General features: G+C 36.7%; 1 protein-coding gene across 1 annotated transcript in view; it reads right to left on the minus strand.

Annotated features, from left to right (window-relative positions):
- Positions 1-1,785: 1,785 nt before the first annotated feature.
- LOC108678399 (calcitonin receptor-like protein 1) overlaps positions 1,786-12,063 on the minus strand; it is a 32,956-nt gene continuing 22,678 nt past the window's right edge. The window contains exons 9-12 of the mRNA XM_018166814.2: positions 10,669-10,754; positions 7,350-7,533; positions 4,756-4,853; positions 1,786-2,906 (exon numbers count right to left, since the gene is read on the minus strand). Of these exons, the coding sequence (XP_018022303.2) occupies positions 1,937-2,906; positions 4,756-4,853; positions 7,350-7,533; positions 10,669-10,754 (1,338 nt within the window). The 3' untranslated portion in view covers positions 1,786-1,936. The remainder of the gene's footprint in view (positions 2,907-4,755; positions 4,854-7,349; positions 7,534-10,668; positions 10,755-12,063) is intronic.

Genomic DNA, 12,063 nt, shown 5'->3' on the forward strand with positions numbered 1-12,063 from the left:
ACTAGGAATGGTATTGTTTATTTATACAAACAAATATTCTATGGACGATTATAGCTTATTTCTAAACATATTCACCTGAAACGTGTGAAGCAATAAATTCTTAAAAATTATTCTGCTGTTCGATGCCTTGCGCAATCTCTAGTGCTCTTATTTTAACATTTAATATACTATTCTTTAATAATTATTATGTAAAAACTTAAGCAGCTCAGGCTGAACACACATTAACATTAACTAATTAACATCTACGCCTAAAAATTAGTAATGAAATTTGGTGGAAAATTAGTGGAAGTGGAATGAAAAATAACAAAGTGTAAGCTTCGTGCCACAAGCGTAAGTTCAGAACCAATAATCACTCCCAGTATGAATAAAGTTACAGTTTACACGGACATATAACAACACAGTGTCATGGATTTAACAGATGAACATTGTTCTTGTTCTTCAAGTTAGAGTAATTGATGTTATTGTGCTGTTCATGGTCACCAAGAATATTTGTGTCCAAAGCAGGTGAATCCTGTGCGTCACTGATATTCTGTAACTTTTTTGCAAATAAAAAAAGCTTTACCTGTGTTGGTTTATAATTAAGGAATATAGAAAAGCTCCCCCTGTGATGGTTTAAAAGGTACTCAACGTAGCAATAATACATGCACAATCAAGCGCATAAATTATGTTTGATAGCTTATACAAGTTGTATAAATAAGCACACACAAAGACACTTAAATGAACACACTAAGCTAGAAGGTTTGCCCGGAATGGCGCGAAATAAATCGTTGCCGTTTGAGTAAACTATTTTTCCGAATTTCGTCGTCCCGAGTCGGGTTATTTTAAATCCAGTTAATAAATTTGAAACCTATGTAAGAGAGGCCCGGCCAAAACCACATTTAGGAATGAACTACCATTTAAATCATGTTAAAGAATTTGAAGTAACTTTTCCTTTTAAAAATAATGTACACTTGCGATAGCAGAGATAACATTTTAATTTTTATATCTCAATTTTTTTAACTATAATGTGCCCATGCGATAGCAGAAATCACATTTTAAGTTTTAAATATCACATTTACCTCAAATTTTCAAGGTCATAGAATTTCGCCAATTAAAATAAATTTCCATGAAAAACGCTCAGCTTCTTTGTATTCACGACGCCAGCCTTCATATATACTCACAAATCTTGAATTTTCTCAAAAATTGAATGGATACACGCATGTAAATGCTGACTGTTGAACATCTGGTCATTATATAGCGAATAAAAGATATCTTTCCAGCGTCATATAATGAATAATAATAAACTTTTAAACGTCATATAATGTTGCATCCTTTTATGTGTTTTTGTTTTTGCTAAAATAATGGTGCCGTCTTCTATCGAATAGCAAAAAATATGTGCACGCATCAAGGCGCTACCCGATTATTTTTTTGCCCCTTAAAAGTAAAGCGAGGATGATTTTAATGGACTTAATTGTAGCATTAATGTTTATAAAAACTTTAACCTAATGATCTTCATTTTTGTATTAAAACCGTTACTTGTTTCGTGGATGTTGTTATGCTAACTACAATAGAACTCGGGTGAGTGGACTATGTCATGGGCATTGCGTGTTGATTGAATGCATGTTTCGTCTCGATGTTCCCAGTTGCGTAGAGAAACAAATTTTTATTCATAGATAATATCCTATAAATTTAATTGCGCGCTTTCCAAAAACGCAAATGAATTGGAGGTGAAAGATTTCTATCTTTAAAATCAGCATACATGTGTATTAAATAGAACCTTCACTTAACACACGGTGCACTTGCTTTTTTAAAATACGTTCTTCCAACAAGTTTTTTCTCAATAAGTTTTTTCACAAACAACTTTGGTGGTTGAAAAAAACATTATTTTAAGCTAATTAATGCAACACGCGTTTCAAATTTACATGCTTCGTCGTTTCGATGTATTTTCTTCTCGGTGTCACAATGAATTAACGTTCGAAGTATGGCTTAGGAGGTCGGAATCTTTTCGCTCAAGTTGACTTTGGTTTCTTAATTTCGTCGGGGCATCAGGCAGCTCAATTGTTGACATCAAATTCACTGCTGAATCTGACTGCTGGCGTTGCGGAAACTCCGAGAGCGCGTCTCTCGAGAAGTCTTGTTTTCCAAGATATTTTGGAGCGCAATCTAAATCTCTTGTTGATCTCTCGAATTTGGATATCGGTGAAGTGACAGGTAAAATTGAAGTGAGATTCCTAGCAGAATCCACTGAAGGATTAATGAATAATGCGTCGTTTTTACGAGCATCTATGCGAGCGATGTTGTTTTGAGCTAACGGATTAATGTTCGTGCCGTCGATAAAATTATCACATGAGAACCGGATTGCCGGGGTAAATCTCTCAGCAGACACTTCGCTATTCCGTTCAACTGGATGTGTATTGTGGAGTATATTCGGCTGCGGGTGTGCGTCTCCTGTGAGTCTCTGACAATCGTTGTCACTAAACGAATATAGATGATGGTGGTTGGCTGTACTCGTCATGTCCAAGCTATCATACTCTTCCTTATTTATGCACGTATTATCATACTCGGTGTTTGTTTTACTGTTCAAGACACTATCAAAATTATTTTGCCGTTCTTCCCCTCGCGGAGACCCCGAGATCATCTCTGAGCCATCCTTCAAATTTGAATATCGAACGCTCTGATAGGCGCCGACTCCAGGATTTCGAACGTCGTTGAGATCTGCGGCGTGTGTCTCTGGAGGACGCGACGAGCTTGTCTCATTTCCGAAACTTCTGGATGCAAAAAGACCTGGTGATTCATAATTAACTTGGGTGTCACTGGTGTGTGACACCAGAGGGACTGTGACAGGTGTCGCTTCCTTTTCCGAAGAGTCTTCGCAAATCACGGCCAAGACAGGCGCCTTCACCGTCGCTGTCATAGGTATGGCCTCGCTATAAGATGGAGAAGAAGGGGTATATTAAAACAGCGGGTCATGTTCAGTGGTTGGAAGGAGTTACTAAATTTGAATGTTTTAAATGAAAATGATGGAGTTTGAACAGAAGCAATTATGACAGTTAAATTTGATACGGCGGGTCATGTGCAGTTGTAATGGAGTTACTCGATATGAATGCTTCAGAAAAAAATCACAAAGAACGGTTAGCCATAATGACAGTCAATTTGACACGGCTTCATAAATTTTGTAAAGTTTCAATAGTCTGTTGCTTAGGAATAAAAATTGCGCAGATAGTCACCTAACTATAAGTAGGAAAGCGAAAGGCAATGTGAAAATTATCCGGCTGGACCTTAAATTTATGATCAATTTTGGATTCGATCAAAAATTGTATAAGATGAACGGCTTTCATGCCGTGGAGAGTGATGCATAATGATCTATAAAGGAAAGTTGAAAGCGAGCAAATATTTTCCTGCTATCTAAAGTGAATGAGAAAAATATTATGTTATAAAGTTCAGGAAGAAAAATCAATTTCAAACAGGACTCCATCGCCTCTAATCGTGCTGAGACATGACATGTTTAAGACACTATCGAAATTATTTTGCCGTTCTTCCCCTCGCTTTTGCATATAATCTTCAGGGAAGGAAACATCATTCTGAACAAGAACTAGTGTTTCAAAGACGAGTTATCTGTAATACATTATACTGAATAAGACGTAGTGTTTCAAAGACGAGTTATCTGTAATACATTATACTGAATAAGACGTAGGGTTTCAAAGACGAGTTATCTGTAATACATTGTACTGAACATGAGGTAGGATTGTAAAAAACACAGTAGTAGTATTAACAAAAATATTTTCAAGTCCGCTATAATCACAGTTGCTTTCGTAGCTAGAATATTTTAATTTATAATATATAAACTTTCATGAAGACTGAAAATTGATTACGTGAGAGCAATTCAAATGACGCTCAGTAGAGCTCATCCATCGCCAAGTTTACTGATAACCCCGCACTTGTGACCGCGGTGTGTCCTCCCGCTCATGATGATCTCTTGTACATCCGCACTTATTGGTAGGATGAGTGTTGTGACATGGAATTGTGGTGTTATGGTGGGAGTGTTGTGACATATGGTTGTGGTGTGTTGAGAGTGTTTTGTGTGGTGGTGTGGTGGGAGTGTTGTGACATATGGTTGTGGTGTGTTGAGAGTGTTTTGTGTGGTGTTATGGTGGGAGTGTTGTGACATATGGTTGTGGTGTGTTGAGAGTGTTTTGTGTGATGTTGTGGTGGGAGTGTTGTGACATATGGTTGTGGTGTGTTGAGAGTGTTTTGTGTGGTGGTGTGGTGAGAGTGTTGTGGTGTGGGGTGTTGGTGGTGTGATGGGAGTGTTGCGATATGTTGTTGTGGTGTGGTGGCAGTATCGTGTTATAGCGTTTTAATTTGGTAGCAATTGTTGCAGGTGGCAAATTCATGCGAGTGAGAGTGTTCATTTGGATGTTTCTTATAAGTTTATTGGGCCTGATAGTAACATTAAACTATTGATGAGATTAAAATATAGGAGTAAGGAGTGTATGGTTTGTTTAGGTTGTTTGAGTTACATTCATATTCTTGGCTTCTAAATTTTCTTTCTAACTCTCGTTTTAATAATTTAAAAATAATAATTTGTGACAGCCTGATTTGTGCCATTCTGTATCTATACGTACGTAAATACTATACGTAAATTTATTCATATTGTGTTTATTCTGATTTAAACTTTTTTCCTTGTGCGCTCTTCCGTTTGAATATTAAAATAATCTTACTGTTTGAGCATAGACACAAAAAAATTAGAGGATCAAAATATAGTTTTAGCCCCACCTCTGTACGTTGGTGGACATAGAGAAGCGTCGGGATGACTTGAAGAGACTGCGACTGTGCGAGTAGTTAGTGCTGAACTTGCGCAGTGTGATGCGCACCTGCAGCACAAACAGTGATGATATATGCGTAGTGTGATGCGCACCTGCAGCACAAACAGTGATGATATATGCGTAGTGTGATGCGCGCCTGCAGCACAAACAGTGATGATATATGCGTGGTGTGATGCGCACCTGCAGCACAAACAGTGATGATATATGCGTGGTGTGATGCGCACCTGCAGCACAAACAGTGATGATATATGCGTAATATGATGCGCACCTGCTGCTAATATGATGCGCATCTGCTGCTGATATGATGCGCACCTGCTGCGCGAACCATTACACTACTCGCGTAGTGTGATGCGCCCCAGCAGCACAAACGTGCACCGTAATGAGCACTCGACGCACTCACGGCTGCCGCAGCGCACTATAATGAGGCAGTACGGCTGCTGCTGCTGAGTGTTTATGTTGATGCTTGTGCGGTCTCTAGTAGACTTTCGGTGAGGGAACCGCGCTCGAATAGGGCTGTAGAATAAAGACTTTAAGACTTGGTCATTATGATACAGGCGTATAGACATCCTCAACGTATGGCTGCTTTACCTTTAAGGCCTTGAATGTGAACCTTACGGATGAAGAAGCGCGGCTTTAGAAGTTCTCATGCTTTGTGTAATTCATGTCAGCGTAACAAAATGAAAACAAAACTAATTCTTGTTTACCAAAAATAAAATTAAAATTATGAAAATTCATCTCACAATATACATTCCAAATTGAGTTAATGTGGAAAACTTCCCACTTTCCACAACACTCGTACATAATTCACTAACTCACGTGGCTGGCTTTTCAGGCTAATTACTTGTCCAAAAGTGCAAATGAAATTCCAAACGAGCAATATAGGAGCTCATTTTTCAGTTTGGCAACAAGCAATTTCCTGGCGGGGAGAAACGCCAGCTCATTTCATCATTTCGACAGCTTTATTAGGCGACTATTCGTAACCATTCGTAACTATTCGTGAGCATTCGTCTCAATTGCAAGGAATAAATCAGGCTCATTGCGGTCGTTAGGAGACGCAAGGCACTAGTCTGATCAAGCTCAGCCTCAGCCCGCATTTTGACCTCAACATCGGTTAATGTCATTTTCGATTTTATTCTAAATTGAAATTTGCGAAGCAGTTTAGAAAAAATTTTGATATCGTATTATTTATGATGACATTTATTGGGATGTTTCTTATATTGAAAACAACTGATATCGGTGCTTTGAATCTGATTTTTTTTTGTAATTGTTCATAATGGTTTAAAATTTAATCTAAAACGTTCAAAACAAACCTATGTTCTGACTTCTGAATAACGGTGGGTTCCAAGGGATCAAAGTTATCTTAGATAAAATTTGTTAAGGCAAAAAGCTGAATATTTTTCTTTTTTTTTCAGTCATACTTTAAAAACTAAAAAACTTTAATCGAGAAACATTTATCGCTAGAAATTATTGATACTTAATTTAATGTTATTATGAAAAAATTTAATTTTCAAATAATTTTATCAGTCAAAAGTCGGACATGAAGTTACGTCGACTTGGTTGGTCACTTGAGACAATTTCAGCATTTCTAGATATGAAATTGAATCCAAAAGACGTGCTATGAACTTTAATGGCCTACTCAGATGCGGCCACGGCAGGTCGTGATATGCGAGGCTTGTTATGTATCACCGTTTTGACTGCACCAATATCTGCCATCTTCTAAAAGTAGCTCCATTAAATAGTTATGGAAGAGTTTGTTGCCGCCACGGGAAGCTTTTCTTAATTTCCTAATGTTCGGGAAGTCAATGTGATAGAAATTTGGACCTAATTCTTTTATTTAGTTAATATGATATGATTGGTCTACGGACATATTCAAATGATTACACATTGGTTCTCAGTTCATTTATAAAGTAATCAACTTATTTTTTCGATTCTTTCGAGTATTCCTGCAAATTTTTTCGATTCCGTCGTGGGTAATTCAATTAGAATTACCCACGCACATCTTGGTTACGCAAAATTATAAAATTTTGATTCATATCGCCATTTCCTTCCTTAATTATCCTCGCACATCCTGATTTCGTAAACACATAAAACTGTGAGGAATTTCACTCTTCCGTGAATGAATTACCGCGCAATGATTGGTTACGAATACACACAAAATGAGACGAATTTCCCTTTTTTCTGAATGAATTACCCACGCACCTCATATGGTTACTTATTCATAAAAACCGTGCAGAATTTAGCGTTTTTTTGCAGGAATTACCCACGCACCTCATGGTTACTCAATTATATTATACATAAAAACCGTGCTGAATTTTGCGGTCTTGTGCACGAATTTTCCACGCTCTTCATGGTTACTTATACATAAAAACCGTGCTGAATTTCTTGATTTTATGCATGATTTCCCACGCTCTTCATGGTTACTTATGCATTAAAACCATGCTGAATTTTGTGGTTTTGTGCATCGATTACCAACGCTCTTCATTGTCACTAATGCATTAAAACCATGCTGAATTTCCCTATTATGCGCATGAATTACAAGCGCACCTCTTGGTTGAGGAAGCAGTAGATGAGCGCCACGAAGAAGCCCTGGAAGGAAGTAAGGATTGTGTTGAAGTAGCTCCAGGCTGCGAAGGTCCAGGCCCGCTGGTCCAGTAGTGATGACACCATCTGCAGGCTGTTAGTGATGCCCAGCAGCGGCAGCAGCACTATTGCTGCACGCACCGCTTTCCTGCGTGTCATAACAACAGCACTTATCAGCACTAATGTATTTTTTATCATTTATCAGCACTAATAGCGTATTATTGAGCTGGCATGACGACCAGCAGCAGCACTATTGCTGCACGCACAGCTTTCCTGCGTGTCAAAACAACAGCATTTCTCTGCATATTATTATTAGTAACGTATTATTGTGCGCTGTTGAATTACTTTTATGTTGTTTTCAGTAATTATGCATATTATTCTAGGCTAAAGCAACGCTTTTCTACGTGTCAAACAACAGCATTAATCAGCACTGATAAGGTAATACGGTGCCGGCGTGATGCATATAGCAGTGGCAGCAGCACCATAGCACACCTATTTATTAATAGTTAATAATTGGTGGATTGAATAAAATAAAATGCTACTGATGCTATATATTGACGGATGATACGTAGCATTAGTGGAACACAGCGAGTTACCTGGTGGTCCACGATACAAAAATGTTTGTGAAACCCTGTATTATATTAAATTTGTTTAGTTTAAAGCAATGTTGGGGAAATTTTTAATATTCAATATTACAACCTATTCAGCTTTCCGTATTATATGATCGTTAATCATTGGAATCATTCAAGAATCGATGTTAAGAACAGTTTCAATATTCAAGCTTATTAGCTGATGTGCCGTTGGATAGTAAGCATGGTTATAATTGCTTAATACTAATTAAAATAAATTGTTAGCTATGAAATCATCAGTAAAACTTTTTCATCTCCAGCAAGCTTCACCAACACATAGGCTGCGTTCACACTAATCAAAGGCCATATTCTATGAAATCATTACGGTGATCGCAATTTGTCTGATGACCATATATTGCAATTTATCATAAATCGTTGCAAAGTAAATCATACCATCATTAATCCTATTATCTCAAATCCTAGCATCATAAATCCTAACATCATAAATCCTAACATTATTAATCCTAGTATCATGAATCCTAACATCATAAATCCTAGCATCATAAATCCTGGCATCATAAATCCTAGCATCATAAATTCTAGCATCATGAATCCTAACATCATAAATCCTAGCATCACAAATCCTAGCATCGTAAATCCTAGCACCATAAATCCTAGCATCATAAATTTTAGCATCATGAATCCTAACATCAAAAATCCTAGCATCACAAATCCCAGCTTCATAAATCTTAGCATCATAAATCCTAGCATTATAAATCCTAGCATCATGAATCCTAACATCATAAATCCTAGCATCACAAATCCTAGCATCATAAATCCTAGCATCATAAATCATGACACCATAAATCCTAGCGTCATAAATCCTAGCATCATAAATCCTAGCAACATAAATCCTTGCATCATAAATCCTCGCATCATAATCCTAAATCCTAGCAACATAAATTCTTGCATAAATCCTAGCATCATAAATCCTGGCATCATAAATCCTAGCATCATAAATCCTAGCACCATAAATCCTAGCATCATGAATCCTAACATCATAAATCCCAGCATCGTAAATCCTAGCACCATAAATCCTAGCATCATGAATCCTAACATCATAAATCCCAGCATCGTAAATCCTAGCACCATAAATCCTAGCATCATAAATCTTAGCATCATAAATCCTAACATCAAAAATCCTAGCATCACAAATCCTAGCGTCATGAATCCTAACATCATAAATCCAAGCATCATAAATCCTAGTATCATAAATCCTAGCATCATAAATCCTAACACCATAAATCCTAGCATCATAAATCCTAGCATCATAAATCCCAGCATCATAAATCGTAGCATCATAAATCCTAGCATCATAAATCCTAGCAACATAAATCCTTGCATCATAAATCCTCGCATCATAATCCTAAATCCTAGCAACATAAATTCTTGCATCATAAATCCTCGCATCATAATCCTAAATCCTAGCAACATAAATTCTTGCATCATAAATCCTCGCATCATAATCCTTAATCCTAGCATCATAAATCCTAGCATCATAAATTCTAATATCATAAATTCTAGCGTCATAAATTCTAACATCATAAATCCTAGCATCATAAATCCTAGCACCATAAATCCCAGAATCGTAAATCCTAACAGCACTGTCATCGGGCCACGTAAGTTGAGGGCTAATTTTTGTACCCTATCTGTGAACAGAAATTTGATAGCTAAACGCTTATAAAATTTAATCGATCGCAATTTTTTTTAGCATTTGACTGCAAAAATTCTACCGACAATTAACGTGCACAGGAATATTGTACAGAAAATTGGAATTAGATCTGGGGTCGGGGGAATCGGCCACGAGAAAAATGCAATGATATATCCGGCATAACGCTTTCTCTTAGTGATAGGTAAATTCAGTGTGTTTTGGTTTCATCTTTGTGCTGAAATCGAGAACCAATTTAGATACACAAGAGAAAATTGCTATTTTTATTAGATTTTTATTAGTCGAACTCACAGGAAATACGTTTTTCTCTCGAATCTTTAGAGTCAAAACGATCTGTAGGTTGAGGACGCTTCACATGTACACATTTTCCATTAACATTTTCCAAAGCAAGCTGCGCAATCTATGTTGTTTTAAGTTACACCTTTGTTAATAGACTGAATTAGAAGTATTGATTTGACATTTTTATTTGAATTCAGATTTCCAGTTACCTATGTTTTTCAATATGCCTTTTTGATTTCATTTCACGTCTATTGCATGGAGCTTTTGTTTTGAATGCAGCACTAAATTGCTATTTAAACATTTAAAAAGACTATAATCAAGCAGAAAAAATATTTTGGTGTTGGAAATTAAAGGTAAATTGACTGTGAGCAGCGCTACTGTTCAGATGCGGCTAATTAAATCCTCACAGGTAAAAATGCGTGCCGAAAGCATATTGTACTCGATTAATAAGTAAAAATTGTTCAAAATGTCAGCCTTCAAATTATAGTGAATGTACGAGTTTTTTCTTTGCTTTTTATAGCATATTATTTAAGGTAGGCCTTAATTAATTAAAATCCTGACCGCTCCAGATTTTTAATATAAATTCTATAATTTGAATATCTCATTAAAATAAATCTGAGCAACATGTAATCCTATAAAGCTAATGCGAAGGAAAACTAAACTAAAGAATTACTAGAGGGAAATTAACTAAATTTGAAGGACTCACTTGACTTGCTGCGTCTCCGTAGACACGCTCGCCTTCAGTTTCGTGATGAGTACCCGCAGGATGTTGAGTAGGAACAGCAGGTTCGTCTGGAAATTACATGTAGAAAGTTTGTTAACATTTGCCAGCAACATCTCTACGTCTCTGAGTCGATTAGCCGAATAGTGCTTCATTTTTGTAACACTTCTCTTCAACTTCACTTCTTGTTGTGTGTTGGTCTGCTACAAATCATATAATTGATATTTAACACACTTCTACCCATGGTTGAATTAATAGTATTAATTCAACCATGCTTCTACCCGTCCAATCGATCTGAAATTGTGCACACTTGCGTAAAGTCAGAGACAATGCTTGAATCAATTGGCAGAATAAATAATTTAAAATATTTAATAATTTGTTTCATATTAACAAAATTTCAAAAATAATTTATTTACATATTTAAAAATGAAATAATAAATTCATTGCGCATGTGTAACATCGGAGACATTGGCAAGTTTAGAAGTGTTGTCTCTGAAAAGTAATTTTTAAAAGCACGTTTATTTAGGTTCATCAAAGTACAATTCGAATTTAATGTGTTATTTCCCATTACTTCGACTTAGCAGCTGGGGCTGAAAAGCGGTTTTCACACATTCTTTGTAAGGCCGTTAAAATCATGGATATTAGGATTTAAACAGAAATTAGAAATCGTGTAGCGATATAACAGAGATTTTGTACAGGCACATAGGAAAAACTCGAAGCCAGTGCAATTGCATGAAAAATATATTCTCACATTCGCCAACGTTGAGAGTTCGACGCAAAAAATCCTAAACCAATCCTGATAGGAAATACACATGTTTTCAAATTGCAATTTTAAAGGTAATAATTTCAAAGTGTATATTGGAGCAAATTCCCAAACTTTATGCCTCAATTCAAAGCTGCCTCACTCACTGAGGCAGCTGCCTTACTGATGCTAACTCAGTCCTGTGACTTAAGCAATTAACTTGAAACACACCGCGGGATTGTGGGTAGCGTTTGTGGTCACGGGCAAAAATTCCGGCACTTCTGTCACGGGGATATGACAACCACAATAATTTCTCGCTGATAGGCTCGTCTTGACTTTTCTGACTTTTCTTTTTGACTTGACTTTTCTGGCGCTGAATGCGTGATTCTCAACTCTAAATGCAAAATTTATGATCTTATTGTCGTAAATTTTTGAACTTTTCTTCATTAATATACCCTTAACCGCCGTATGCCGCTCTCCAGGAACATAATTTTCAACTTAAATTATACGTAAACTATTGCATGAGCGTAGCAACCTGAGGACGTTTGTAGGCAATAGAGAACATTTTAAAGTTGTCGTACGTGGCGGCAACCATCAGTGCAAGTCATTTTGCGCTCACTAGAACGTTTCCTTTTTAG

Source organism: Hyalella azteca, unplaced genomic scaffold (genome assembly GCF_000764305.2).
Source record: "Hyalella azteca isolate HAZT.00-mixed unplaced genomic scaffold, Hazt_2.0.2 contig16722, whole genome shotgun sequence".
In the NCBI taxonomy this organism is placed as follows: domain Eukaryota; kingdom Metazoa; phylum Arthropoda; class Malacostraca; order Amphipoda; family Hyalellidae; genus Hyalella; species Hyalella azteca.